General features: G+C 38.5%; 1 protein-coding gene across 2 annotated transcripts in view; it reads right to left on the reverse strand.

Moving 5' to 3' along the window:
* LOC139120123 (neuronal acetylcholine receptor subunit alpha-10-like) overlaps positions 1 to 25,404 on the reverse strand; it is a 31,870-nt gene extending 6,466 nt beyond the window's left edge. Inside the window, exons 1-4 of one of the 2 annotated variants that reach the window (XM_070684225.1) lie at positions 25,267 to 25,404; positions 23,405 to 23,583; positions 10,323 to 10,462; positions 6,651 to 6,695 (exon numbers count right to left, since the gene is read on the reverse strand). In XM_070684225.1, the coding sequence (XP_070540326.1) occupies positions 6,651 to 6,695; positions 10,323 to 10,462; positions 23,405 to 23,462 (243 nt within the window). In that variant the 5' untranslated portion in view covers positions 23,463 to 23,583; positions 25,267 to 25,404. The remainder of the gene's footprint in view (positions 1 to 6,650; positions 6,696 to 10,322; positions 10,463 to 23,404; positions 23,584 to 25,266) is intronic. The other variant, XM_070684226.1, reaches the window with a different exon arrangement.
* Between the last annotated feature and the right edge of the window lie 2,397 nt (positions 25,405 to 27,801).

The raw sequence follows: 27,801 nt of genomic DNA on the forward strand, positions 1-27,801 counted from the left end.
TGTGTTTATCCACTGGTCGGCAAACTTTGGTAATACTGGTGCTACCATCCAATATGAGTGAACAGGTGCCAGCGCAGTGTGCCCTATACGAATGGTGGAGAGTGAAGATTGAGGAAACATTACTCAGTTGTGACTATCAACTACATCAGAAACTGGTGACAATGAACAATTTAGAATCTAATTTGAGAAGCACTGACGTTCGCGTCTGAATATTGTTTTAAAACTGTTAACCGGTCGCTTAACAGCTTGGACAACTGTTGCCCGGGAAATTTTAACAGCGCCATATACGCATGCGCACATTCTATATACACCGTAATGTAAAATGACAGTGTCGTCTACGACGGAGACCAATGGGTAGCCGAAATATTTCTCGACTTTTCATGAGAAAATTTGATGAGGAGTGTTACGCGACACATATTGACGAGACATATTGGCTTCCAAAGGGCTCGAAAGTCGCCAGAAACAGCCTGTTTCCCGACGCCTATGGCCTTGGGAAACATACTGTTTTGGAGTGACTCGCGAGTAATAGCATGTATGCTGCTAGCTACCCTGATGGCCAGTCAATATGTACATTATACTAATAGCCACAGCTCGCATAATTATATAGCATAGTTGTACACAAGAATGATATGGTGATGTTGTGCGAGGGATAAAGACTTGTTTCTGTTTATTAGGATTTTATAATTATAATACTGAGATAAATTAAAGCTATGCATGTTATTACGCACAAGTGAGTTTTGGATTAAATAAAGCACGCCCTTACTTTTTGGTCTATACTAATAGTAGTATATTTTATTATTCTTACAATCAATAGGGTGGAGATAATGAAAAATGCGATTGCGTGACGCATCAGCAAGCGTCGTTCGTCGGCGTCCGTACAGCAAGTGACTGATTCTTCTTCTGAATAATGTCTTGTCAACGTGATTTGATGTTCTATGTAAACGTGCCTCGGTTAAATCATAATAAAGAATCGTTTACAATACAAAGTAATATCGTTATTGCATTTTACAGGCACTGAGATAAAAAGTCTTCTCCGATACTGTTTTGCAGTGATGCCAAGACAGTTTGTTCTATTGCTCAGACGCTTATTGAAAATTATATTCAGATTAAATGTATTCAAAGTCTACGAGAACATTGTGTTCGAATTTTGTCATTGCTGGTCGCAGATCTATTGTATTATAACAACTCTTGCGAAGTGCGAAATACCATATTTTCAGCATGGCAAGGTTTTGCACAGAAAAAAGTGCATATGTGCATGCCTGCCTTCGAAATGACTGCCGGGTCGTCCTTCAACAATTTTTACTTATTCTGTGCCTATTTTAAAGATTCATTTAGGCAGACGCACGTCAGACGTGTTCACACTTTCCTACTTCGTATTTTGTCAACACATGACAATCTAACCATCAGGCAGCTGAAAGTCTCAGTTATTTTTGAGTATTTAGTATTTCAAAGTATTAATAGCAATATTCACCTTTAGATAAAAGCTAATTTTAAGTCTATATAATTATCACAATGACCTAGTACAAAATGCAACGTGCGTCCTGTACTGAATACGATGGCATGCTGATTGTCGACAACGCATCTCGTTGTAAACGAGTGCGTCCCCGTAATGTGTTTTCAGATTTTCAGTTATAATTATACAGTACATACCTCGGCACATCACATTTCAGCTGAGAGCGTGATGGTCGGTTAAACCATCATTCTCGACGTGCGAGAAACAATAAAGCGATGGTTCTCAAAGCAGAATGTTTGGCCCTTCGAAATTTGCTATTTGCATAAAATCTAGTATGCGCGGATGAAGAAGCACGTCTATGAAGAATACTTTACATAATATTAGAATATTCATCGTTGTTCGGAGCGTGTTTGCATATTTCTGACTGCCGTTTCTTATCAACATTGTTTTTTTAAAATAAAATCGAAATCTTACTCGGCCTACATGTATATTATATCGGTAATTATATCATACCAGTATATTGATGGCGCAAATACAGCGATCTCATTGGTCGAGACGGGAAAGAACCATGGTATATTGGCTATATACCACGGATGGCATACGTGCGAGCTGTCAGATTGAGCAAAAATCCGTTGTTGACGTTCCAACGCCAGAATTTCAATATACTGTTATGATATAATAGCAATAAATCACACCCAGCGACGGTATACCACTCGATTTTGACCAGTTCAGTTCATATATGCACTCGCTATCGCTCGTGCATATATGTCGCGAACTGGTCAAAATCTCGTGGTATACCGTCGCTAGGTGCGCTTTATTGCTTAAATATAGACCTTGAAGGGACAATACGTGCAACTTTTTGATTATATTGTCATTATATTTTTAAGTCAAGCACAATAGTATGTTGAAATACATTGCATTAGCCTCAATAACACAACACATTGTTTTCGAATTCTAGACATTCCGGACTTGCAGTTAGTGGTCAACAATATTTAACACTTACAACTTGATTTAAAGGGCTTGTAATGCTAACTTTTGATAATTTTTTCACCATTTTTGTTTGAATGTCAACCATAATTCCTTGTTCTACTCCCCAAGGCATGTTGATCTACACAGTAGATCAACATGCCGTACGTGTGTAAACTGCATTGTTCTTGTTGAAAAATGAATTCTGGTCCGGACTAGAATTCAAATGTAAAGATAGCAATGCATATAAACGCTAATTGACAAGCTAAATAGTGGGTGTTTCAAAATTCTTTTGGAAATACAATAAAAATTTGCAAATGATATGCAAAAAAAAAAAGAATTGAAAATCATCAAAAGTTAGCATTACTGTCCCTTTAAACTCATAGGTTGTCTTGACAAGTTTAACATTGCATCATGACTTTGAGGAGTCGAACATTGGATAGTGTATTTTACAAAAAGCAGAAGTAATACTGGAAAATACATTAAAAAGTTAAAGCTTGGAAAGATTTAAATATAAAAAGAGTTGATGTGATCCGTACTCCGTGATAAGGATAAATTTTGTCGCTATAGCACGTTCACCGTACGACTTGGCATCCCGTGGCAGTATGCGGGCACATGTCCATTCACTTAAACTTTCGGAATTAAAATATGGGTTCAATTAGATACCATGTCGGCCGACCGATCTATTAATTTTGGAACAGGTCTCGCTGAAAATCTCATATCCGCTGTAGACGGGAAAGATGCCGTCGGTCACTGACCTTTGGAAGGCGTATTATTCGACAAAGGGCAGTCGATACTCGGGGGTCGCCCATTATGTCAAAAGGCGAATTATCCAGCCTCGTGCACATGGCGTAACATGTAAGTCATCATTAACGGGGGTTGACAACCCCTGTCACGCCCAGTCACACGTGCGTTCTCCCGAGGTTTTCCAAGCAACTGCACCCACCATGGATATACGTTTTTTTCATTCGAAATGCCACCTACTGTTTGATTTTGAAGCTTTCACAATTTGTACTGCCTTGAACTCTTTACAGCGGTGACGTCATACAACGGAATTCTATTCAATTGTGCTGTTACTGCACCACACTGGCTGGTGTTTCCATCGACGCTGACCCCTGTCTGTGAAGAGTGAATTATTTGACTCAAACCAATTTATTTTATCTTGGAGATGATTGTTCACTGCATTTTACCGTATCATCTGACGCTTTTGAAATTGCCGTCCACGTATGCCATGCTCCCAATGATTCATTTGCACCGTGGAATATCTATCTACTCCATGTCTCATGCTTTGAACAAAACAACTGTTTGCCCTACTTCACGCGATACACACGATGACACGCAAACCATCAAAATCAATAATAGGGATTCTTTCCAAGTTCTAAGGAACAAACTGCTCTAAACTTCTCTGTGTCTCCTGGAATTCAATAAAAGACCTCTTTTAGCGCCTGTCAGATCGCGTCAAGGTCGGCCAATTGAGATGCGACGGTGCAGGAACCGAACAGACGTATACTGCACTGCCGACACGGGCAGACCCGCAGGGGGATTGCCACCGAATAACTTGATCTGGGCAACTTATCGCCTAACGTTCAAAGTTCGCAGCGAGATTAAATCACTACTTATACACTATTGCACGGTTGAACTATACAGAAGTTTGGTGTCTCCGTTCATCGTGGCTATACCAAAATGATATTCATCAATCTAGCTACCAATATTTCAATTGCCTCTCCCCTTGTGTAGGCACCCCGACTTATACATATTGTTCTTATTGAGAACCATTTCGGTTTATTGTGTTGCCATATTGTCGTCACTGTTGTCGCTTCTCAACCGCTCAATTTTATCCCTGCTTGGCTTGTGCATAGCTCCATTCAAATAGCCTTTAATGTACAAGCTTGCCCAAAACTTTCCTCAAAGAAAGTTAAAATCAGTTTCTTTCGAAAAAATAAAAAACCAGGAGTCACCTGCAAAATGTGGTACTGGAGAAACAAATTAAACACCAAAACTTGAAATTCAAAATAGCTGCCATCCCTGTGTTATTTTTATGGGGAAAATAAAGTTTTCTTTTTCCACAAAAACAAGCCGATAAAACTCCTTTTTCAATATACTTCAAAATGTGCCCGAATTAGTAATAAACTAAAATTTATTGTAATAATTTTAGAGTACGAATATCTGTCCCCCTTAAAATATGTGAATTCTAGATCGGTTTTTAAAAGCCTTCCAATTTAGTGTTTGTCCGATTCGATTGCCGCGCTATTCAGAATGACATGGCTACTACTGCCCATCCTATGTACGAAATCAAAGCTGTATTTACCGATGCATCGCAAGATATTCCAGCTAGCTGACCAAGAATCATTCATCATGCTAGAGCCGTGTGCTTGAACGCGCATGGGATATGTTAACGGAAGAGGCAAATTCCAGGACGGTCGAATCTTGTAATTTGGGGCAATAATGCGCTGTGAGTCGCAGCTGCTATTGATGAGAGATGCGATAAACCTGGTCTAGACCGCGGATCGTTTCTCATTGGTCGTTAAAAACCTCAGACTTCCGAGATGTTTTCTTTTCTAAGCCTAGGATGTTTTCGTGCTTTGCGGCTACAAACATCAAAAAGGGAGATGGATAGTACAATGCGATCATACATGTTTCTAACATTTTCATTATATACCCCTGTAATCTAAGGCACTAAGAGTATCGGCAAGTAAAATTTTCAGAATCTACAAATCTCACAATTTTGTTTCTCCCAGACAGTTTGCGTTAACTCACTGTAACATCTTATAGAATGATATAAATTCATCATGAGGTCTCACTTCTAGCTTTTGTGATGATGAAAAAAATATGATTATTAACAATCGTTCAACCAAAAAATCGGTAGCAAGGAGGATACAGACCATTTTTTAATTTAATTTCAAATATCGACAACTGTGTATGCAGTAATTTGCTTCTTATTTCAAAAATTGAATGGTGATCACATTATGTTAGTCTCGGTCATCATAGAGAATTGTTCAAATTTGCCTAGAGTTAAGCGTGAGCAGGTGTTCAAACCTTTCATGATCCAGGTGCGTATTACCATAGAGCCAATTTCGAATACTCATGACTCACCGTTACGTAATTGATTTTAATATTTACGTTGTGAAATCCCTCGACTAAGATGGAGATTCGTAAAGAGTTCAGGTGTTCTGAGGATAATTGACAGCGACTTCCAGTACACAAGTTCACATTTGCCTTTTCTTCATTCATTAATAGGTAGTATGCGCCTCGAAAGTGAAAGACAAACTTTCACACAAATTTTCCTCAATAATCTTACAACCATTTACTATCAAAATCAAGAATAAAAATCGGGGAGGGGGTCACCGTGCAAATTTTGGGACTGGAGAAACAAATTACCCACGATTTACCAATATTTAAAATTCAAAATGGCCGCCATCCCTGTGTTAACTCGACGGAGAAAAATAAAATTTAGACGATGAAACTTTTTCTTGCTCAAAGGGCTTCAAAGTGAGCCCCAACAAGTGGCAGATCGGAAAGAATTGAAAAAGTAGGTTTGAGAGTCCAAACATGTCCCCGAGGCGCATTCTACCTTAAACCGATATACACTACCCTCTTCTCGAAAGAACATGCTTTGCACTAGACCTTCGCTGTTAATATGCCAACCAAAGTGCACACAGTTTTACATGAAAATTAGGACCTACATTATTATCAATATAACAAATTTTATAAATCTGGCATCATAGTAATGACCCAGGCTGAGATCACTTACGATTCAATTACCATGATACATATCTAGCTATACCTGCGCATAGCAATGTAAACTTTCACGTGTAATTATATATTGAAAGTTGATTTTTCTCAACAATTGAGAATTTGCAGTCCCATTCTGATACATTAAAACACTACACAGAAGCGAATTATAACCATATTTTACCGCAAGTACACTTATCATGCATAACAAATCGGGAGAGAACAAGGTTTCAGCGTGCTTATTAGGCAAGACTGGCGGCGGTCCAGTCCGTGTGATTTTATTCTACTGGAGAAGTCTGTGGGAAAAGAATATACTACTATATAACCACAAAATCAAGCCATTGCTGCTTTAGCATTTGTTTATTTTCGGGTGTTAATTAGTACGAAACGTTTACTGAGCCGAATATAATCAACAGAAGGTAATAAGTTTATTAAACTAGACATCGCTCAACAATCGAGATGTGAAAATCACGTGACCAGAAATGGCTGTCATACTCACCAGAGTAAGCCACGCGTTTATCTTCAAAGTCTGCTTCTTTTCATCCTGCAAATTATTTGAGACAGAAACAGAAAATGTGATCATTCACAGATTGACAGTATCTTGATATAAAGTAATAAAACTATTCTATAGAACGAAACGCTCTCTCCTATAGAAACGCTCTCTCGCGGAAATCTGCACTGTAATGCGCTTCACGCGGCTATCTAAGCTTTCATACACGTTTTCATTCGTAAGTTAATTAGAATTAACTGAAGTAAGTTGCGACGGTCAGTATTTTCACCACTCTGTTCTAGGAAGCTCTTGGCTAGTACAGTTTTGATTAAACTTAGTCTATACGTATTCACTTCATGCATTCTTTACAGGTAAAACGACTCGGACCATTGTCAGACATTTAGTAATTTTCCCTTTCAAGAAACGATTATTCTTTTGTATTCAATGAATGTAAAATCCATGGCTATCTAAGCAATTACGTTTGTTGTATGGTAATAAAGCACAAACTGTCACAACCTCTAACATCGTTACGGACAAGAAGTAATTTAGACACACTGAAAGAACATTCAACACAACGTTGTAACTTTTCATTCAATTACTTAATTGCTATCTGTGAAGAATGCTGGCTTTATTTGCCTAGCCCGGTATGGGCTCCATTTGTATTTCTTGTTAGCACGAAACGCTGGTGTTTATTTTGACGCCAAGACTTTAATAATAACTAGAGATTCAACACTTCGCAATCGTCAACGCTCCCCGTGAGTTCATATTGAAGTCGTTACGCCGCGAGCGACGGTCATTCCCCAGACGTTTGGGAGCACCAGTATTTGCTTTAACGCAGCTAGTTGGCAGGGGAAATTATATCAACAGTGACTCACAGTTTGAGCGCTGATGAAAATTTTCACGCCAGAGACAGGATGCGAAATATGTTAGAACACGTGTCATTGAATTTTTCCTGTATTGCGTTGATTAGAAAGTAGCCACTTGTCATCACCATGACTGAAGCAACGGTATCTGTCAACCGAAGTGGGTCCCAGAATTCATTGCTTGTTTTCTGAAGTAATCAACGGTTTTTAAATTTCATTTTCTCGTAGACGACTTCTCTTTTCACGGACAAAAGAATAAAAAATAACATTTTCACACTTCTATTATCCGATTTGTGAAGCAATTACTCTTCTGTGACACAATTTCAACTGACAGCTAGAATGAGCGTGTGCTTGGAGAAGAAAGGGCATGTTTCATTCATATGGCATGACATAACATCGCGCCTGGGCCTAGACACTTCAATCATTATAGTCTCCAAATGACTCAGTTCGGTCGATACCCTCCTCCCCCTGTCCTGTATCAAAAGGAAATACTTTGCCCTGTTGCACTTGACATAAAATAAGCAATCGGTCATTTGCCGGATTGACGCATGCCATCTCAACTCAATACCGTAACAGCTGAACAGAACTGAATATATGTCTATGGCCCATATTATGCGATTCGCAGTAGTGCAAAAAGGGGGTTTTGATGATACAAACATATAAATAAATGATGAAATTTGTGGAATGATTGGTAGCTTGTTTCATATTTTATTTCGAAGGTGAAAGCCTGCCTTGCAAGTGAAATAAGAGTGTGCTATGTCAACCTTACAAACACTATGATCAAGTATTTTTCCAACCGAAAGCATTAATTTTGTGTTGAAGTGGTTGTGTTTTATGTTTTAGGTCACTAGACGACGTGTCAGGACCTGGAATAATGTTGATCATGCATGATTTGAGAGTGTCACTTAAAACCTCCCAATACAGTTAGCTGATGTTGGGGTTGGCAGTCTGTTTGGCCGCCCTAAGAGAAAAAAATATTGCACATAGAGAAAAGAGCAAGAGAAAAAAATACTGCACATAGTTATGAGAATTATGTCTTATTATGTCTGTAAATTAAAGTGCGTTTAGAATAGCCATAACTCTTTGGACATGTTTTCAAGCTTCTGAACATTACAATTGACCTGACAATAATACAATATAAGCAAAAGAATGCAAAAAAGGGCAACAGGGAGTTCGCTGTACTTTAAACCTATTGGTCCTTCTTCAAAAAAGTACATGCATTCGGATGCGTATACTTCCCAGTTTTGACAGAATGTATCATTTTCCATCCTGAAAATACTTCAAAATATATAAAGTAGTTTATTACATTTAAACATGGCCTAAACTAAATTTTAAAAAACGCGGCTGTGGTTCTGTTTTAACGATAGCTACATTATTTCCCACCGAAGGAAAACTACATAAAACACACTGCCATTCAGCGCGTTTCATGAGGTGAAGGTCATTGAATAAAACGATTGGTAAAACTACGGTACTCTGTATTTGTGCCACTGAAGTGAAGAATGCTGCATGTTCTATAGATGGCACAACTTGGACTTTGTGATGCCGACACTCCTGAGAGCGCTAGTGTCAAGATCATCTCGCCTTTCACTAACACACGATCGATGGCTTTTAAGAACGATCACATTGCGCCAAATGCTGATGACACCCTCTGCTTTGAAGTGAATCAAAATTCTCGATGGCTTTGGTTATCTTCAGTCCATGCCAATCGGTCTTGTAGGGGTTAGCACTTCATGTGGCCCAGTGTAAATATTATCATACATACTGCGTGATTTCATCCCCCTGGGGAATAAACAGCTAGAACGACTATCAGCTGTCCACAGTGTTTGTCATGATCTATGTGAAGGTGGTGTATGTTGTTTTGAACACGAAAGAAGCGTTTCTGTAACAAAAGGAAATTGTTGAAAATATGGTTTATTAAAATTGTATATTTGTAAATCATCTCTCCGTGAAATTCATCGATGCGGTTTTGTTCCAACGTTTGAATGTATGCTCACTTCTCCCGTGCGGCGACAATGCCATCATGTCGGCAAACCATATGCAATGCTATGAGTAAATCGACAACTTCGATACAAATACATTTCAATCATGTCCATTATTGTGCATCAACAGATGTTTTGATTAAAATGGATCTGATTTTCAAACGTCTTAAACCAACACTCCAGTGACGAACAATTCAACCTAATGGGCAATTTTTCTGATATGTAATTGTGAAAATCTCTCAATGAACTGATGGTACATATAGCAGATTCTCCATCGATTCACCGTCAAACGTTCTTCCGCAACCCTTCAAGTGCTTCATGCCAAAGGTATTATGAATATGTTTTTTGACATACGGAAAAATATTGTAATTGATGTTTATCTTTCTCTGGACGTATGGACTAAAATTTACATGTTGAGATTCTAATGTATGTGTCATTGTGAATTCAAAATTATTTCTTTATTCAAAACGCAGCCATTTTTCGTTCTAATATCTATTATATCGCGATTCTGATTATTGCTCTATGAAAATTACGACGGAAAGGAAAATTCAAAATAACATATGAAGTAAGCCGTAAAGTCACTCCTACATTTTCAAATGCACATAGAATCGCCGGCGGCTACATAGCTTTAACTTATGTCACGTCTGTTTTTCAAGCGCTGACAATTTTTATATAATTTTCGCACCCTGTGTAAACGTATCACTCGCCTTTAGAAACCTTTTTGAACAGCGAAAGGCTCCCTTGCGTTCTTTACACAAGTCTTCAAGTCGCTTGCAAGGAAGGTATGGACGGGGATGGTTCTCATAAGATATCACGTGGCAGTCACGTGCTTTACCTACCATTTCTATAACTTGAGCGAGGAAGAACTCGAGGTGGACGTTTGTGACGGTGGTCGGATCCTTGACGGGTCTGACGAGATAACTGTAGTCTTTCAGCAATTCATCGAGCAAGCGGTAGTGATAAATGCTACAAAGAACATCTGAAATGAAAAGAAAAGAGATCAACTTTTGAGTGAAGACGGTACATCAGATTCGGGTACATGGCATTGCAATAATGGCAACTGTGGGGACAGAGCGGAGAGTATTTCACCGGTCCATTTTAGCTGTGACTTTAGAATACATTTTCCAGTATTTCTGTTCCATTGAGAATTACCATTTCTTGATCTACTCCGAAAATCATGTTCGAGGAATGCATGTGTCCACTTGTCGTGTGTGTTAAACCCTTGACAACTCAATTTTATTGAAGATGGTTTGTCAATTGATTGACTACTGTTTGATCAATGAGCTGCGTTTGCAAAGATTCTGCGCACTATTTTAGGAGACGAAGGAATATTGCTTTTCAGGGCAAAAGAATTGACAGTATTTTATCGAAAGTTAAAACAAGTGGTATTGTTTCTTTAAGCGCGAATAAACAAGGCGCTAATCTTTTAACACTGGAGACACTTCTGTTAAATATGATAGCTGTTAAACAGTTATCATTATGGTGGTCGGACCTGAAGTCATGCAAGATGCAGACCTTGGTCAATAAATCATTGTAGCGTTGAGTTCTGACTTTTCAGTCCAAGTGGGGCTCGTTATTTGTTTATTTTAAAGTGGTTACAATTGTTTAACATTTGTATATCAACAGAAGAGTGCTTCGCCGGGAAATTTCAACACTCCTTAATTAAAAATTGCATTCCGCCCCGGTGGTATGGCATACAGTATATGTAAAACACACTGAGGGCTATGCGGGTGCCATGTGAACGAATGGGTGTCGATAAAGGATCCCACAAGCGCTTCATGCGTCAGGAAGCGTGGCAAGATGCAAAAGAAACAAATAGTTTCTTATTGTTTTATTTACAGTCCGATGCGTCCGACCTCATATGATGACTCCCTTGCCAGTTCACGGATGTCATATAGCCGGTAAAGAAACGGCTCGTCGAAATCTTACACCGGTCACCACGTGCTATATCTAGATTGGCCTGCTGCTATGCGATTCCCGTTCGGCGTACACACTAAACATCTTCGTTCCCTAGCTAATTGCATTGCAGCATTTACATTTGCATCATTCCAAGTAGAATCATCACAGGAGCGAAACAATGCACAACATCTGCTGGCTTTGATATCTGTAAACAGTCGTATATTCTCTTCTCGTTAAATCCTTTTGTCTGAAGACGGGGTTGTCAGTTAATGTTTACTAAACCGATCAATAGCCAATAATCTATCAACACTAATGCCCGTGTTATTTTATTATTTGAGTCTTTTTAAAAAGGTTGCGTCAACTAATAATTATTACCATACACACTTTTGAATGAGATACCTCTATGGAGTCTCGGCCTGGAGCGACTTTACATTCTGTCGTATGACTTCCTTCTTAACGAATTCCTTTCATCTTTGTAATAAATGTAAAACCAATTCATCACAAACAGCCAAGAGCTTGTCAATTCATGCGTGCGTCCACACGAATGCTATTCAAACTATTTACAAAGGCACCCCATGTTTACACCGACTGTCATGTGATCTCTATCTCTGCTATGATTTCCTGGTAAAAACGCTTCTTGAGATGTTTTGGAGAGACAATTTTATATATATTGAATGGCCTTCAGTAAGCCTTTTTCACACAACAACAACAATGTCGATGCCACGAGCACAAATCCTTGGAGAATCATGAACTTGATAGGTAGATGACGGTTTTCTCTCTGCTAACGCGTCACACACATCAAACTTACTTGTTGTGGAGCCAGTTATTGGGTACTGTTCACAAGCAATTATTCATAAGATAATGGAATATTATATATATATATATATATATATATATATATATATATATATATATATATATATATATATATATATATATATATATATATATAGTAATATATATATATATATATATATATATGTATATATATATAGTGTCTTCGAAAGAGACAGTGTCCGATGGAGTCCCGCAGAGCGATTTAGATTTCGACTGTAGTCAAGTAATAAACAGTCACACAACATTACTTTGTTATAGACCATATTAGTGTACATCTGTTCTGTTCAGCCCCTTTTCGAAATTACATTTAGCATGGCAATGGCGCTCAATTTTTTTAGGACTTAAGGAAGTGTTTAACTGTTTGAGGAAATGCACTTTTGAGTGTGTCTGTCGACTGATCCTTCTATTTTCAAAATTTGTGACAAAATTCAAATGTTGAAATGGACATTTTATGAATTACTCACATGGCAACACGTCTTTAAAATACACAAAGCTGAGACAATTGCTGCAAGGAATAATACACGTTATCGTCTGTGAATGTAGGAGAGATCAGCGGTGTCCGACGGCCCATCATGCCTAGAGACTAATAATTGCAGTCTGGATAGGTTCTCTCAAATGCCACGAATCACATATGGTAAAGGTTCGCATCTGGTTTAGATTACGTAATTCACTTAATATTATTCCCATCGTTGTCTTGATCATAATAATATGCCTTCAGGGTAATGAGAATTTTAGCATACAGAAACGTCGAGTGGAAATTGTTTGGACATTTGCACAGTCCCTCCGCCAACCAGTCGGTGGATGGTGAAGGCGCGTTGGACAATACGACCACAGTAGTTCTTGCAATTATTTCAAAACCTAATATTTTGAGCCAGATTGTTTCAAAAAGTACCGGTGATCAAAGTTCTCTCAGGTAATTTGAAATTGCCGAATCAATTCGAAGTGGACTGAAAGGCCAATGATAAATTGCACTACTAGCAAGTTTTCGAGAAACTCTGACGATCGGTACTTTCCCATTCGGATCAACATATACAATTGTGCCATTAAAAGTGATATATGAAAGGTTGGGATTTCCTCAACCAAAACAACAAAAAAATAAACTAGATGCTCAATATTCAGTAATCTGTCAAAGGCATTCAGTAGCTAACCTCTAAATCAACATTGGAATCTAAACCAATACTAAAATTCAGATAATATCCCACTAGATTTGGCACATTAATTTTGTTAAAAAGGGCACAGACTTTTGCTCCAGGATATGCAAATGGCAGACAACAGTCATGATTTTTTGTGATTCAATTGCCATTGGAATAATGCATTAACGTTTAAGGCAGTGCAAAAGCGGCTTCCGAGAACTGTAGATAACTACTATCTCTACTACTTCTCTAGTTCCCTTTACATAAGCGCGTTTTTATACCAGGGCCCATGTTTAGAGGTACAACCAGACTTCATCTAGCTCGATCAACCAGTGTCCTTGATGGACTGGGGCAAAGGTAAATTAAATTGAATAGCTCGTCGTTCATAATGTTGCGTTTGTCTCACTAAACCATTTTAAATGTCTCAGGCTTGCTAAAAATAAACTGATCAGAGCAAGCGTCGCTAAATAATTTGAATAACTAATCACTTGTATAGAAAATAATTATAGATATGGTTGTTCTCTTGCTCTCATGACAGGACACGTGATATTACGAATATAATCACAGGCGGCCCAATCACTATTAATAAGCTTATTATTGAGTTTTTCTCAGTTTTCTCTATCATTTTTTCTCCTATTCTTCATGCTCTGACTGATCGGAGTAAATAAAATAAATGGTTATATAACTTAACCCAGCCTCTGTGACTCTTTATTAATTTACACCCCATTACATGAAGAAAGGGAGAGGGACTGACAGTGACAGAGAAAACTGAGAAAAACTCAATAATAAGCTTATTAATAGTGATTGGGCCGCCTTTTATGTAATTAACATTTTTAACAGACTTGCCACGACGGTTTGCATCCAGACACTTTTTTATGAGGCCGGCTATTTCTGAAAAGCGAACTGGGTGATCTAATTATGCTAAGAATAATTTATCACTGCCGTTATAGCTACGCAAATGGCATGTGTGTTATGTTACTAATCAACACGCGACAAAAGTTATTCTGTAAGAGTGCGATAATGACCCGGTAAACGTTGAATGCAATATGACTAATTAGAAAGTCTCAAGGAGTGGAATCTTGTACGTGACCTTGAAATGGACGAGCTGACTCGGTAGCAGTGTAATGAACACGTCATATTGGGACAAGTTTTGACCAGGTTCGCAAGTAGGCACGTCATATTAGAATCGTTGAAATTTGATGCGTTTCGACCAGTAGGAAATGCGAAAGGTGAAAAGGGGGACGGGAATAACTTTGGTGGAAATGTGTGTTTCGTAATGTTAGTTATAAGTGCACTTAACAATTACACACATTATATGCTCTTGTTCCTAGTAAATTGAAAATTCATGAGTTTTAGGATTACAATACATATGCATGGTGTCACCTTGCAATTGCCTTTATTCTTTTTCGTTAGCCTATTTTGAGTGTTATTATTGTAGCGGTCTAAAATTTCGATAGACGGAACCATGCTTTTCCTGTATATGGCGGTCATCAAATGGCACTACTATTACGTTATCGTATAGTTTATTAAAAATAGAGTAGTCTAGAGGAGAACACGAATAATGGCGATATTTCTTCCTGGATTGGAGATTTCGATGGAAATTTGATTGACCATTTCTCTCAAACGTGCAGCCATGTTGAGCTGTAAGGCTTTACGGAGCAGCCGCACACACTGTTTTGAGTCGAAATACGCACAGAACGCACTTGACGTGGGCAAGGTTCCAAGGCCAATATTCTCAGACTCGGTGTTGGCGAGTAACGCGTTCTCGCACATACTTCGTACCCACTGTACTACATCTACGTACTACTTGTACACGCTGGCATGGCGTCTTCCCGTGGGCATTTATGCTATCTCGCCCTGCCAGCTGCCTGCGTCAAACGTCATTTGCACGCAGGCATCGAAAGACATATTTATGTTGCTGATCAAATGATAATTGATTTGATCCATAATCTAAGTAATTAATGACTTGGGACACTTGAACATGTACTTAAAATTTGCTTATTAGTCATTTACAAAGGATGGAAGAACTCTAATGGGAAACAACCCATGTAAGTCTTGACACAACGACCTGCCGGTAACAAATTGTCACTGCCAAGTTCATCTTGCGCCAAGTTGTTATTTTTCCAATATAATTGTTTCTGCTCCGTTTAAGTATGTCAATTAGGGATGCTAACTTGGGTGGCAAATTCAAAACAAGCATTTGTGACTTTCCCTGACAACGATTTAAAAGTGCCGGCAACGTAGTTTAACAGTATCGGGTATCAGCGCGTGTACGGAGCAGAAATGACATGTTCGGTGGCCTAACATAACTGTAAACGGCAACGTGTTCATCATTTCAGGAGCAGACAGCAAAATGGTTAGTACAGAAAGATGTTTGTAAGCGATGTCATTTCGCCTATTAGTGTGCGGGAACTAACGGGCTGGTCGATTAGGTTCAGATGGCAAGTTCTAGAATAACTCAAAATGGGGAAGTATTCATCGTGGGGAGAAGGGACCCTAGATTTTCTCGTTGGCAGTGGAAGAGCGGAAAAGTAATCGGCGAGAGGGCCTTTGCTAGGCCTTTGCTTTATGTGGAAGGACAGTTACGAACGGCGATCTTTCCCTTCAAGATTTCTTTAAGTTTGTTCAAAATATACCAGAATAGTATATTTCTACGTCCAAAACACCTCTAGATATTATATCGTAAAGTCAGCTGCCTCTATCACGGTCTTATGATATAACTCAGCCTTGGGTCCGAGTTAGCGACGCTGCATCTGATGAATACGCCATAATTATGCAAGGTCACTTGGCGATGTTAATTTCACTGACAAACGATCAACGACCAGGCAACATGATTTATGAATATGAAAGAAGGTCTTATAGCTCAAAACCCAGGATCTGCTCAACGTGTGTATAGTATCGCCCATTATTGTCCTTGATTCACGGACACTCTTTGTTCTACACATAAAGACAGTCTGTGAAAACTCTTGAAATAGAGTTTTATTTTTTCTCATTAAAGAAAACAAAGTAAAGGTTGCGCTTTCAGTAATTACTTCTTCTAATAAAATTTTCAACACAAAGTGACAAAAAAGACTGTGATCTTATCCGTTTTAGGGTCCATGGTTACAAGCAATTTGCCTTCAGTTTTGCCTATAGCTTACCTCATCGCTTAGAATAAATATATATGCGCCCGTATTTACTTGAGAGAGTTTCATTCATTTTTCCAAAGTTCATCTAGAAATCTAACCTGTAAGCTTAATCATCTTTTATCAACACAGTCATTTTAATGACGTAACAGACGAGAGAAGCTAACGTAACCCTTGTAAATTCGCGATCAAGGCATTTTCCTTCATTTCCCTCACTCAAGACATTTTTGCCGATTCGATAATGCGGATATTGTACCAGTGCAGTGCAATGTCTTGACACTGCACTGCGTCCGTGCAATGTAGAAAAGATGGATGATGTCAAACGGGATACAACATGGCAGAAAAGGATATAACATGGCTGAACACAGTATGAACACGTGTCGAGTTGTTAAGGTAGAACGCGCCTTGGGCACAGTTAGTCGGACTCTCAAACTTTTACAATTATTTTCTGATCTACCACTTATTGTGGTTCATTTTAAAGCTCTCGGAGAGAGAAAAACTTTCACCGGCTTAGTTTTTCGAAAATCCAAAATGTAATCCCTCCAAAGTTACGGAATGGCGACCATTTTGAATTTTGAGTATCGCAAAATGTTGGGTAATTTGTTTCGCTAGGCACGGTGACCCTAGATTTTTATTGTTGATTTGGTAAGAGAATGGTGGAAAGTCTCATTCAGGCAAGTTTGAGCAAAAGTTTAAGTCTTTCACTTTCGGGGCACGAACTACCTTAAAGAAAAAACTCTGGACAAAAACTATGTCAGAGATACTTTAATAATAATCAAAATTTCAGTGTACGTAACAACGTAAGTGTATTCTGGGTACCATTTGTTTAAATATCTTGTGAGTAAGCAAATTCAGGACGACTGAAGATTAGTTAACACACCTTTGGTTGCGAACTAAAAGGGTCTTCTTAGAGGGCTTTAAATAAAAGTGATGTATAAATGGACTCCCAAGGTCATTGAAAATTCAAGCAAAGCTTCTTAGTGTCCGCTAATCTTCAGTCTCGCCCCAAATTCGATGCTATAAACACCGTTGGGCGTCCAGCAGAGATCGAGATGACAGTTCAATTGATGGCTCCAAAATATCTCCTCAAGGGCTAAATTTATAGGCTTATTGCAATACAATTGATAGTTCAAATTGACTAGCTTCTTCGCCTTGGGATTACTCGTTTGGCTTGTTTAGAGGTACTTGGAATCTTCAAAGTATTGACTACACGAGACATTCAGATTTTTATGGTACCACACAGGATAAATTTCGGAGAAGACAAGCTCACAATGCCATCGCCGAAGATACATTTTCCCCATGTCTTGATGTGTCTCAATGTCATATTGTCAAAGCATGGTGTTTTAATTATGCCTGAAAAATATGGCTTCAATAATATAATAAAAGATATGAGATTCCTTCAATCATATTTAGATCTGCATATTAAACGCAAAGTCTCCACTCCATCTCGTTCTTAAAGACTCAATACCTCATCATCTCATAATTTGTCCCTAGTAATGAAATGTTCGTGGTCAAGGTTCCTATTTGCTATTTCCTATCAATGACGTGGCAAACGTCATAAACATCATAACAGTTACTTACGTATTTGATTTCTCACAGTTCATGTTTGTTTCCTCACGGTTCATGTCGAACTGTATCTCCGAATTGCTCATAATTCCTAACCTGTTCATTGACCTTTACACAGAATGAGGAACAACAGAATTATATTGCAAAGTGGGGAGAACTTGGTCTGTAACGCCACGCATGTCGCTTCTCATCGCCAATTCCTTCGGCGCTCTTTGTTTTCATAAAACAATCTGAAGTATCCTTCAGCTGCAATACTTCAACTGTTGATACGCTGCAACGCTGGCTCTTTCATAAAATGATAAAATTTACCAATTATAGAAAAATCGTTTGGTGTGTTCATCACCAATTTACAGAAAGTTTCATCAGGATAATCCTCCCCAGCTTTCTTTTTCAATAAAAAATGAAAGTCAGTGCAAAATTTGATTTATCTTTCGTCATTTTTTCGATTCTAAGATTTATGGCGTTAAAATTTTACGACAACGTGGTTCCTGAAGCCCCCTCCCGGATCCAAAATCAACTTATTTCTCTCATTTTGCAAAAACCTGAATGTATTTATCGCCTACGCAAGATTTTGATTATTTATAAGAATTATCTTGAGTGCAGTTTCTTTTTCCAGTCTCTTTGTTCCTTTTTTGTTCAAACTGGACGGACGAGCTATATCAGCTTAAACAGACAACGTGTCTTTAGCAACGTGACGAACTTGATCAGTGCAGGTGTGCATACTTAAAATGGTGATTAGCTAGCACTGGCGGACTAAGTAAACTCTGAATTGGTCAATTCCATTACCCAAGTGCTCTGACGTATTGTGAGCCGGATACTCTACGAGTGGATTGCAACCTTTCATATATTAACCTTCATTAGGGCCTTATGGCGGTCGTGTCGTTGTACATTGTTCAATACGCAATATTTGTGTACGACTTTTGACGATGTCTAATAAAATGTCATTATGTATCTATCAATACTTAATGCTTTTATTTTGAAATGTCTCTGTTACTTTGAAAATTAATACGATGTCATTTACCAAACAGTCTAATTAGTCTAGATCTGTCATGTGATCCTTCATCACATATTTATGTTATACGTAACGTTTACAACAACTTTAAATCTCAAGGTCGGACCTTCGAAAATGAAACGTGTTGCGTAAACGTTTGCCTGGCACGTTGGACACTTTTACCATTTATTTGTTTTGTGTAATGAGTTTTTGAAGTACGCAATTAGAATTCCCAATTATGTCGAGTTTTTTTTTGCAAAAAACAAAGAGTTCCAAATGAGTTTTTGGATACAACCGTGACGGCCCCTCCCTCTCACACGAGCATGAGGGAGACTATTTGCATATAAAAGTCACGATTAAAAGTATAATTGTGGCGACACATGATTGCTTGTACCTGAAAGCATTATCGTCGAACGTGCCTAACAATACATGTTTTCAAGGTTGGATATCAGGCACTGTTACACTGTTCTTTCAGACGAAGGCTCAGACTTTTTAAGAGTTATGTAACACCATGTATTGACAAGCACACAAAAAAAGGTTACGTGCGACACGATCGAAGGCTCAAAACTTAACAGAAAAAACGTTTAGTCTTTCGGTATAATTTACAAAGCAAAGTATGTAATTTCAAACACTTCCGAAAGAGATGTCCCTGCTGCGGCCGTGAAATTAAGACACAGCTCATGCGCACTTGAACCATTGCAAGGGTTTTAAAGGATTTCTCTATGGAACAAAGTTACCATTTATAGCTGGTTGTCCTAGGAAACTCTCTCAAATACAGTGTCAATAACATCAAAGTTGCCAAAACGCACTTTTGAAGTTTCTTCAGAAATTGGTTTGAATTTAACAGTAGTCTGATTTTTCCGACACATGATTATGCGCTGTAATTTATTCTATTTTAGTGACGCCATAAATTTGAGAGAGGGAATGAAAGAGTGTCTTAATGGAGCAATCACGTTGAATATTACAAGGGAAAACAATGAGTTCGGTCCCATCCTATATGGGGGACCGTGCCAATGGATGACAGTGAACGAACGAATTGAAGACAACTGTATTTTTTATTCAGTTCAGGATTTAAGGTAGATCGCGCCTTGGAATCTCCAACTTTTACAATTCTTTTCTGATAGACCACTTGTGAGGTTCATTTTAAAGCTCTTGGTGTAAGAAAACTTTCACCGGCTTAGTTTTCCGAAATTAGGAAATTTATTTTTCTCCATAGAGTTAACACAGGGATGGCGGCCATTTTGAATTTTGAATATCGGTAAATCTGAAGTTATTTTTTTCCCTAGTACCAAAATCTGCACGGTGACCCCAAATTTTAATTCTTGATTTTAAAACATAATGGTTGGAAGAATCCACAGGGAAAGTTTCAGCAAAAGTTTAAGTCTTTCACTTTCGAGTCGTTAACTACATTAAAGAAAGTTCGACGGAGGATCTTTCCAGAAGGCATAATGACGGAAACACAATTTTGTTTAACTTTATGTCAAAGGTTTACATGTAATATCCAATACGATTATCATTGATAGATACTCAACGATGTAGCAAAGTTAGTTGACTTTGCTCTCGACGCTGTAAGCCTTTGTTCTGTCAGAATATGTTTGAATCTCGATTTAGACAAACAATCAAGGGTACCGTGCGCTTGCAAATGACAACTATATGTTCTGTGGGCGTAAAATGTATCACCTCGTCACATTATATAACTATCCCGAATGCAAATACTAATTCTACACTAATGAGAATCGGCCGTTCACTCAAGTATTCATCTTAACCTGGGCATGAAGACTTTCTACCAATTTTCTATCTACCATGCAAAAAGAGTCACCGAATACGCGCGTTGGGACCACTTGAATAAATACACTCCAAGTTGACAAAAATACTGAAGGTCATTAAGAAAAAAACGTCCTACTTCCCTGACAGCCGCCGTAGGTGTCTTGCTAATTGCCCTTGTAGAGTAACTCTTGTTTCTGCTTGATTACCAATGCATGAATTATGATGTTAGTACCCTTCATTTGACGTTTGTCTCCGAAACACTTATATAATAGCCACTGTTAAATATTCGACCTGCGTTTGTAATTCAGTCTAGACTCCGCATTAATAATTGGAAAATTATTTTGACCAGCCATCGAACGGCACGCCTCACTGTTAATGAACAATCGGATGGCATTGGTGGTAGCGACCCATGTCTTTCAACAGATGTTGTGTGGAAATCCTTCTCTGTTCCTTCTCACTATAGCCGAACTCGGAGTTGCAGTTTCGGAGACAAGTGTATTTATCTATCTAGCACAGGAATTTATCGGTCATCGGTTGAACGGATGGCTTGTCGTTGTACTTCCCAACCACCATATTTTTGGTCCCGAGGGAAAGAAGCGAATTGCCCCTTCTCAATATTTTAATACTGGCAGTCAGGTCCCGCGCCTCAAGAACAAAAGTCGCCCATTTATCATTGACTACGGGTAGATATTTACGTGAAGGCGATGACATACATAAAACACCATAAATGTTAAATCAGTAAAGCGATTTGCGGCGAGAAATAAGTTTATTTCTTTCCTTTGAAATCATTAAATATAGTACTCAAGGGTTAAATTGAAATCAATAAATAGGTACCAGCTTCATCTGTCAGTCAAATAGCTTTCTCAACGCTACCACTATTCTGCTTTCAGCGTTGTGACCGTAATGTTTTACGGCAAGCGCGACCTTTTGGTTTTCAACGTATACCTCAATATTGACTGTATGCAATACCAAGTTTTTTGTTTTGACAACATTTATGAAAAAAGGCACGAATCTTAGGATGACATTAAAGCTGTCGGCGTGACGTCATCTCGTAAATGGTAAACGGTTAATTCGCTAAGTCGTGGAGGGCCCTGTGGTTTTGTCTACTGTACCCTTTTTATGGCGGGATGTTCAAGCTTTGGTACGGCTACCAACATTATTTTATGTATTCACGGAACGCTGTCTGACAATCCCTACTTTTCTAGAGACAATGAGCCAATAGGCCAGGCCCCCTCACCACATTGTACAGACTGTATCTCCTATTTCACCTTAATCCTCTCGAGTCAGTGAGAAGATAGTGCATCCCTGGGAAGCGAGTAACGCTATGTATACAGTCACTTGATATCGCATGAACCCAGTTTTCCATCATTAGGTTGATTTGCGACCAGGCTTGATGGAATCCTGCCAGTTAACCCCAGGATTTAAATCTTAGCTACGGCTTTTATTGATTTAGATGTTTTATGTCAGGATTTATCACTTCCTTTAGCAATCATTTCCATTAATGAAGATTGGAATTAATAAACTTAAAGGCTAATAAACATGGTGAGGATTGAACCAGTATTTAATTTACTATTATTGCCTTTCCACATACTAGCTTTGAGGTTAGTCAGTTCATTTGTCTTATCACCACGAGCAAATTAATCCGTTATTCATATTTTTATGAGTTGTTTTTCTAGTCGGGGATGTTTTTTTACAACTTCTTGTCGGTCATCAATTTGATAAATCTAAGTTACAATTTCTCGTTTTCGAATGGATACGATACTTGCTTACTGTCAAATTTATATTTATGTCTCGATAAGACAAATCTAATATCGCGATGTCGAAAGTAGTCACGCGCAGCTCTGTCAGAACAATTCACAGCTGGCACAGAGGCTGTCTACTTTAAATTTACCTTCAATAGAGAGTTATATATTTTTTCAAATAAAGATCATCTGCATATTTTGTGACACTTTTGAGACAACCGTATCGATGTAAATGTGTACAAGGACAATGCTTTTGTGCAAACTATAATGTAAATCTGATTATTTTGGCAACGATGCCAGAGCCATTTCAATAGTTTTGTTTTTGCTGGTCAGTGTGGGCATAACAGAGTGACGATGCTTCCTATGTCCACTGCACCAAGCATGTGTTTCTCTTGTCACTCGTTGTAGGCCCTGTTATACCGTGACATTATTGTATTGTGAATTACGATTCTATGGAACCATCGGCGTAAGAGCACAGCAGTAGGGAAATAACTCGTGTCAGCTAGATGGGTTGCGGTTTGTGCAACGACGTTCGCTTCGTCAGTTTTGCGGGAATAAATAAAGCTTTTTTGCTGTTGATTCAAATGCGATCTCGACTGCAATGCAGTTGTACAGGCGCTGTGTACTGCCTATATATACGACCGTGTGAAAACTGAGTATATTACTTACACGGTTCATTAAACTATTGTCCCGGTCCTAAAAAGGATTGCAACTTCAACAGCCAGGGGCATTTTCCGATCTCCAAGACGTTTCACGCAACCGTAAGTTTCAAGACACATGGATATTGTTAGGAAATAATACATCTTGGATATAAAGGCATTTCACTTTGGAGTTAATCAACAGGGAAAAATATTTACAAACCTGACATGAGGAAGCACACTGCAGCGTAGAAAAAGACAAAGTACTTGTATAATCCCATCTCAACATCGGCTTGTTCTTAATTTCCAAGTTACGGGTGATTTCGTGCAGATAGCACCGCGACACAGCAGGGAAGATCCAAACTTATGTTCTTGAAGACAAAGTTGGTGTGCACCGGGTCTCTGCCGAGGCAAAGAGAGAAAAAGAAAGGGAAAGTCACGTTTATCGATGTTTCACGACTGAATATTATTGATTTCCAATGTCCGTCTGGAATACAACGTAATGTTCCTCGATAGGAAAGGCTTTACAGTGACGATGAGAACAATGTCATCATACAAGTTGAGAACTCGGCGATGTGTGGTTTCGACTGAGCAACATGTCAGTTCTTTGACCTATAAATACCGCCGGGGCTGGACGATACCACTATTCAACGGGGTTGCTCTTCGTGATGAATGCCAGTGCATCAGTCACGGAACGCATGTTGCTGCGCGGCGTGACTATTTCAACGAAGGGTTGAATGCCCCATCACTCGATAATTATCTATGACAGTCACTACTGTTCATCAATATTAATTGGTGCCCTTTGGGTGACGGACTACTGGAAAACAATGATTAGAGTTCGCGAGTCCTGAACTAAGCGAGTAACCGCTGCAAAGGCATAGTGTGGCAAGACATCTGGACAGCTAATAAAAAATTTGAACAGTCACCCTTCGAAGGCGTGGAAATCTTTTGAAGTAGAAATGCAGGGAAGATGGCCGTTTTGGCCGATGAATAGCTTGAAAAATATAAAACGATTCTTAGAATAATGGTGATACAATAATATTGTAAAAGACTGTCTAACTATACCCATTATGTATCAATGAGATATTACTAGGATCTTTAGGTCGTCGTCTTTAGAACGTTCCAAATTAGAGTCTTCAATTATTCATGGAATTTCTGATATTTTTGCAACCATTCAATAATTTATGGCGATTTTTAGTCTTAAAACAAGGCAAATACGAATTTATCATCAGTATCAATGTCTATACAGTGAATTACTTTTTCCTTCCGAGTGACGTATCAGCAAAGACAGAAGCCCTTGGACATTCGGCAATCGTTTGTTATAAAAGTTGATTTTTAAAGGGACTTCCTTGATATTTCATTGATTAAATTGCCCTGAAGTAAAGTCAATCTGAAATGATTGAAGCAGAAAGAGATTATTATGGGAACACTTTCCGTAATCTGACGCTAGTCTAAGGATACCATCATCATGTATATGTGGAACATTCGGCTTATGATTAGGTTCAGCAGCATCACCCTTACAAATATGAAGAATTTTACCAATGGAAATCAAGATTGTATTTAAAGAACAATATTAAATACTAGGCAGGTAAACACACGTGTCATTTTTAGATCTTATAAAGCTGTTATGTTCTTCCTTGAAGATTTATCTTTTCTTTTATGATATTATAGCCCCACCTCTCATTACGATTGAGGAAAGTGAACATGTCGTATTGTCCTCTGCAGTGGGGAATACTCGTTTGGCTTCCTTTAGAGGTACCCAAGATCCAGGTATGGGTGTTACCTCGACAATGGGAGAAGATCTTCTCAATGTCATTTCTGGCTGTCGTCGGAATGACATGCAATACATGGCAAAAGCTTGTCAAATATTATGCGTATCTGCATTGCGGTGTGTCTAAGTGCTCTATCTTGACTGACTCGATCAAATGTTAAGCCATACATATCATGGAAATTGCAAATAGATATTTCTTAAACTGTCTAAGACCACCAATAATCTACTATAATACAATGTCAAGTATGCAGAGAACGCGCAACCAGTCAAATTCGGATAGATATATGGAGCTGCTGAATTTAAAACTGGCCTACCTTACCTCTGAAATTCGACACCTCCTACATGTACAGTCACACCTAATCGTTACTGTGCATACAGCAGGGTCGTGTGCGTGGTAAGCTGTCCGGCAGGAACCTGACTACGGCAGTATTCTAGCAGGACTGAATACAGTGCATTCTTAATGATATGTACCAGGACATTATGTAATGTCAGATTTTTTCATAAACTGTTGGAGATGTTTTCAACGCAATGATGTTCGAAATATTCACCACACAGATCATTAGCAAATGTCTTTATGCAAAGCTGTCACAATACAAAGAGTATACGTGTTAATGCATAATACAACGCAACAGCTAAAAGTCTGGCGGGGGAGGGGGGTGGTTGCTGACCCAGGCATAACGATTTCTCGATTTCGACCACATGTATCTCTATCCGATAGGGAATTATCACAACCTAACAATAGTAAATACACATTTTGCCGTTAATATTTTATTAGCACGTTCACAATGTAACATACACTTAAAACGTACTGACTCATTAATCTGAACAAATTTGAGAATGTGCATCATGTACGTAGGACACGTTGAAAGAAATGTGTTATCCAATTTCCGTTTGCATGAGGTATTTTAGATATTTAATGAGTCGCAGAAATTCACAGGTCTCAGAATCATTAGATTATTGTGGCAAAACCGTTACTCTTGAATAATTGAAAGGTTATCGGTATTCGATAATTTCATACAGAGTGCAAAGAAAGCAAGGCGTTCTTATTGCAATAATCACGGTTATAAGAACATAGACATGTTTTGCGTCACTTTTTAGCACTCTCGCTATATTTTCAATCTGGGTATATTTTATCAGTTCTACAGTGGTTATGACTATCGAAAATATGAATTAACACGTGACCAAACATTATCCGATGCCGATGCGGTGTAAGTGTCCATTTCCAATAAACACAACACTCAGATATACACAACACACAGATATGAACAGCTAATTTGTAGGTTTTCCAACCGTCTCTCACTACACTAACATGAATGATCAACCGACACTTCAGTGCGTCGCATTATGTAACATTCTACGCTTTAGACACGCGCATATTTTCAAGACCAGTCCAAAACTGACGCATCATTCGAATTTGATGTGAACAGCTGGTCGTGCATACATGTATTTTTAGTGTACACCAACTTGATCTGATTTAAATTAACAATACTATAGTGTTTAATTTCAATCACCAGAAAAAAGTCTATCAAAGACATCATTAGTCGAATGTTTGCATAGTCTTTGGCCCTTTTAGTGACCATTCTCACAGGCATCTTGAGACCTCAGTTGGTTAATAAACTTATGAAAAGCTCAGATAGTATGTCTGCCATACGCTGACAGCGCTCTAACGAACGAGATATCTTTTACTGAGCCTAAGATACGAGTTCACATGCAACGGTCACTGCTTTGGCCACACATAAAAGTTTTGATTCTTGAAATACTCTTGGGCTATACTTCAAGATTCGGAGGATTTCACTTTATCAATGTGAAGACAAAATTATATATTTATCCTTCCAGTCATGTCGAATAAGAAAAGGTTATTTCTGGAAAATACAGGAAATGAGGTCACATACGACTGTGTTGCTACCGTAAAGCACTTTAGATATTTGCTTAATAAAAATTTCATATCATGGAAAGTGAACGACTGTAGCTTCGACAATCATAACCATGATAATTGATGTCTTTACTGTGATGCCATGACCAAAAATTGAAAGAGACAACCTCTTCACGTAATGTTCAACGGAGTCATTGACGATACAGGTGGAGCTTTATCACTATGATGTTTCATTCAAGTCAAGCGCAATCAAAAACCCGAAAATCATTTCTTGAATTGGTCGCAAATTTTATTTCTCGTGTTTCTCGTAAATATCACTGTGTTTTATGGCCATATAGGAAGCAAATCGACCTTGACGATATGGTCATTAATCTTTTGATGACGTGGAGTTAGTGACCGACAGAGATGAAAACATATTCTGGATATGAGTAGCTCGGCTGTACCGTGCCCACACTTAAATCTGTTCACAAGCATCGAGTCCGGCGAAGCAAGCTCAATTGTGTACCACACAGATACCATAGATATAGACTCGATGGTGTACTAACAGCAGCTGCCTACCATGCGTATGTAGCATACATTCTATGTGAAATAACAGTTTTAATCAGTTTCATAATAGTGTGGCATAATCTGTGTCCAGCTGTCAAAATTCATTATCGCTCGTTTGCCAAGGAAAACATACATGTAGGCATGGCCACTGCTTCAAGCACACCTACACCACATCTATGTTTACTTGTTGTGAGGGCCTTTGTAGATAGATAAGACGGTTAAAAGTATGCTTTCCATACATGCCTGGACCCTGTGTTCGATTGTCTCAAAGTGGCAAGATCACTGGTGTATATTGCATTCTCATTCATAGCTTCTCAATGGAGCCAGTATGCGTCTAAAACAGCAAATTCAATTAAAAAAACAACTGTCTCAAGATATCATTGGGAATTGATCACGATAAATAAAGTCATAATTCTATAAGGATTAAATA

This window comes from Ptychodera flava, chromosome 20 (assembly GCF_041260155.1).
Source record: "Ptychodera flava strain L36383 chromosome 20, AS_Pfla_20210202, whole genome shotgun sequence".
Taxonomy (NCBI): Eukaryota; Metazoa; Hemichordata; class Enteropneusta; family Ptychoderidae; genus Ptychodera; species Ptychodera flava.